Source organism: Sapajus apella, unplaced genomic scaffold (assembly GCF_009761245.1).
Source record: "Sapajus apella isolate SASKATOON/1434 unplaced genomic scaffold, GSC_monkey_1.0 scaffold6, whole genome shotgun sequence".
In the NCBI taxonomy this organism is placed as follows: Eukaryota; Metazoa; Chordata; class Mammalia; order Primates; family Cebidae; genus Sapajus; species Sapajus apella.
The window spans coordinates 59,642,951-59,644,814 of NW_022436946.1; the positions used below are offsets into that span (position 1 = coordinate 59,642,951).

Consider the following 1,864-nt stretch of genomic DNA (forward strand, 5'->3'; position numbering starts at 1 on the left):
AAAAAAAAAAAAAAAAAAAAAAGACACTGGCTTCAAATATACAATCTGGTAGAGGAATAATATACAATCAGAGAACAAGTTTACCACCCTGTACCACAAAACACTCTCATGGGTGTCAATTCTGAATAGAAGGCTTGAAATCTCTTAAACTTTTAAAAATACACGTAACATGTAAGGCTTATAAAAAGGTTTATTAAAATATTTTATAAAAATGATGCCATGTATCATCCAGGTTGTTTAAGATGGTATCACTACTGTGAAGAGTGGTTGCGGGGGAAAGGCAAGAAAGAATGGCATCACCTACCAGCTCCCGCAATATCATAATCCATCAAGCACAGATTTGCAAAAACTTTCACTTTACATATGAGGTAAGATGTTTTCTCCACACCCTGTCTCACTTATCAGGTAAGAAGAATTTGATTCCTTTAAGATTAAAAAACAAGCATGCCTTCATTAAAAGAGAATAAAAGAAAAAAATCATCACGTCTTCTTGATTCATAAGCGGCCCCTAACTCTTCCTTTTATTCTACTGCATTTGTAAACTGTTCTTCTTGAAGTTTCAGTTTAAAGTCCTCTCTGATTCTTTCCAGTAACTCTGGTTTAAAAATAACATCCAGGGCCGTCATTGCCAGAGCTTTGGCCGTCCGCAAAGTGTAGAACTGAGCTTCCTGTGACCCTAGAGGGTAGAGAAAATAAAATATCTCCTTACTTATTTAAACTTTTCATTAATTTCTCAGGTCAGCTCACCATATCTAAACTGGCTCTCCAACTGCCCAGCACAGTACAGTATTTACTGAGGTGATGATATGTAGTGAAATAATTGGTTAAACAGAAAGGCAGCTACTACCAGGAGAAGAGCGTGCGTGCCAAAATGGTCACATCCAGCAACACTTACCAGCAGCTTCAGTGTACTGTTCAGTATGATTCAAGGCATTAGATCCAATGTAAAAATATGGATGAATTCCAGGAACCACAAAAGTAACATTTCCAAAATCTGTGGATCCTTGGAACACACAAAATAAGAAAAGTATATGTAAGCATATGTGGTTAAGTATTCTTGAGTTATGAAGTCATAGTTCCTGTTAGAAGAGACGCAGAGAAGCGAGCTTCTTAGAGAGTTGTCCACATGCTTGTGCTTTCATGAGCTCACCTTCCACTGAGCCTGCCACCCACTCACCTGCATCAGTCACATCTCTCATGAAGGTCATGCAAACCTGCCCTGGCCCGGTCTCACGGCGTTTACTAGCCCTCTCAGCAGCACTCCATACTGCCACCAACTCCCTTTCTTCTTTTCTGTGACATAGCACTTGCATAGCTTCCCTTCTGCCTCTCTGATGGCCCCTTCTTCTGTCTCTCTTGGGGACATATCCCTCTCTACGATGAAATATTAGTTATGGGAGCCTCCATGTCAGGCCCTTTTCTCTTCTCACTACATATTCTTTCTCAAGATTTTGTCCGTATGTATTGCTTCAAATCACCACCAACTCAAATCTATTCCCAGTCTCTTCTAAGTTCCATGCTCAGACATCCGGTTGCCAGCCTGGATGTCTTGGATGTCTTCAAGGTAGATCAAACTTATATCTATGTAATCCCAGCACTGTGGGAGGCCGAGGCGGGTGGATCACGAGGTCAAGAGATCGAGACCATCCTGGTCAACATGGTGAAACCCCGTCTCTACTAAAAATACAAAAAAAAAAAAAAAAAAAAAAAATCAGCTGGGCATGGTAGTACATGCCTGTAATCCCAGCGACTCAGGAGGCTGAGGCAGGAGAATTGCCTGAACCCGGGAGGCGGAGGTTGCGGTGAGCCGAGATCGTGCCATTGCACTCCAGCCTGGGTAACAAGAGCGAAACTCCGTCTCAAA

At 41.7% G+C, this 1,864-nt stretch overlaps 1 protein-coding gene across 1 annotated transcript in view; it reads right to left on the reverse strand.

The window, feature by feature from the left end:
- Positions 1-172: 172 nt before the first annotated feature.
- Positions 173-1,864, reverse strand: part of PM20D2 (peptidase M20 domain containing 2) — an 18,784-nt gene continuing 17,092 nt past the window's right edge. Inside the window, exons 6-7 of the mRNA XM_032275274.1 lie at positions 896-1,003; positions 173-676 (exon numbers count right to left, since the gene is read on the reverse strand). Coding sequence (XP_032131165.1) covers positions 522-676; positions 896-1,003 — 263 coding nt within the window. The 3' untranslated portion in view covers positions 173-521. The remainder of the gene's footprint in view (positions 677-895; positions 1,004-1,864) is intronic.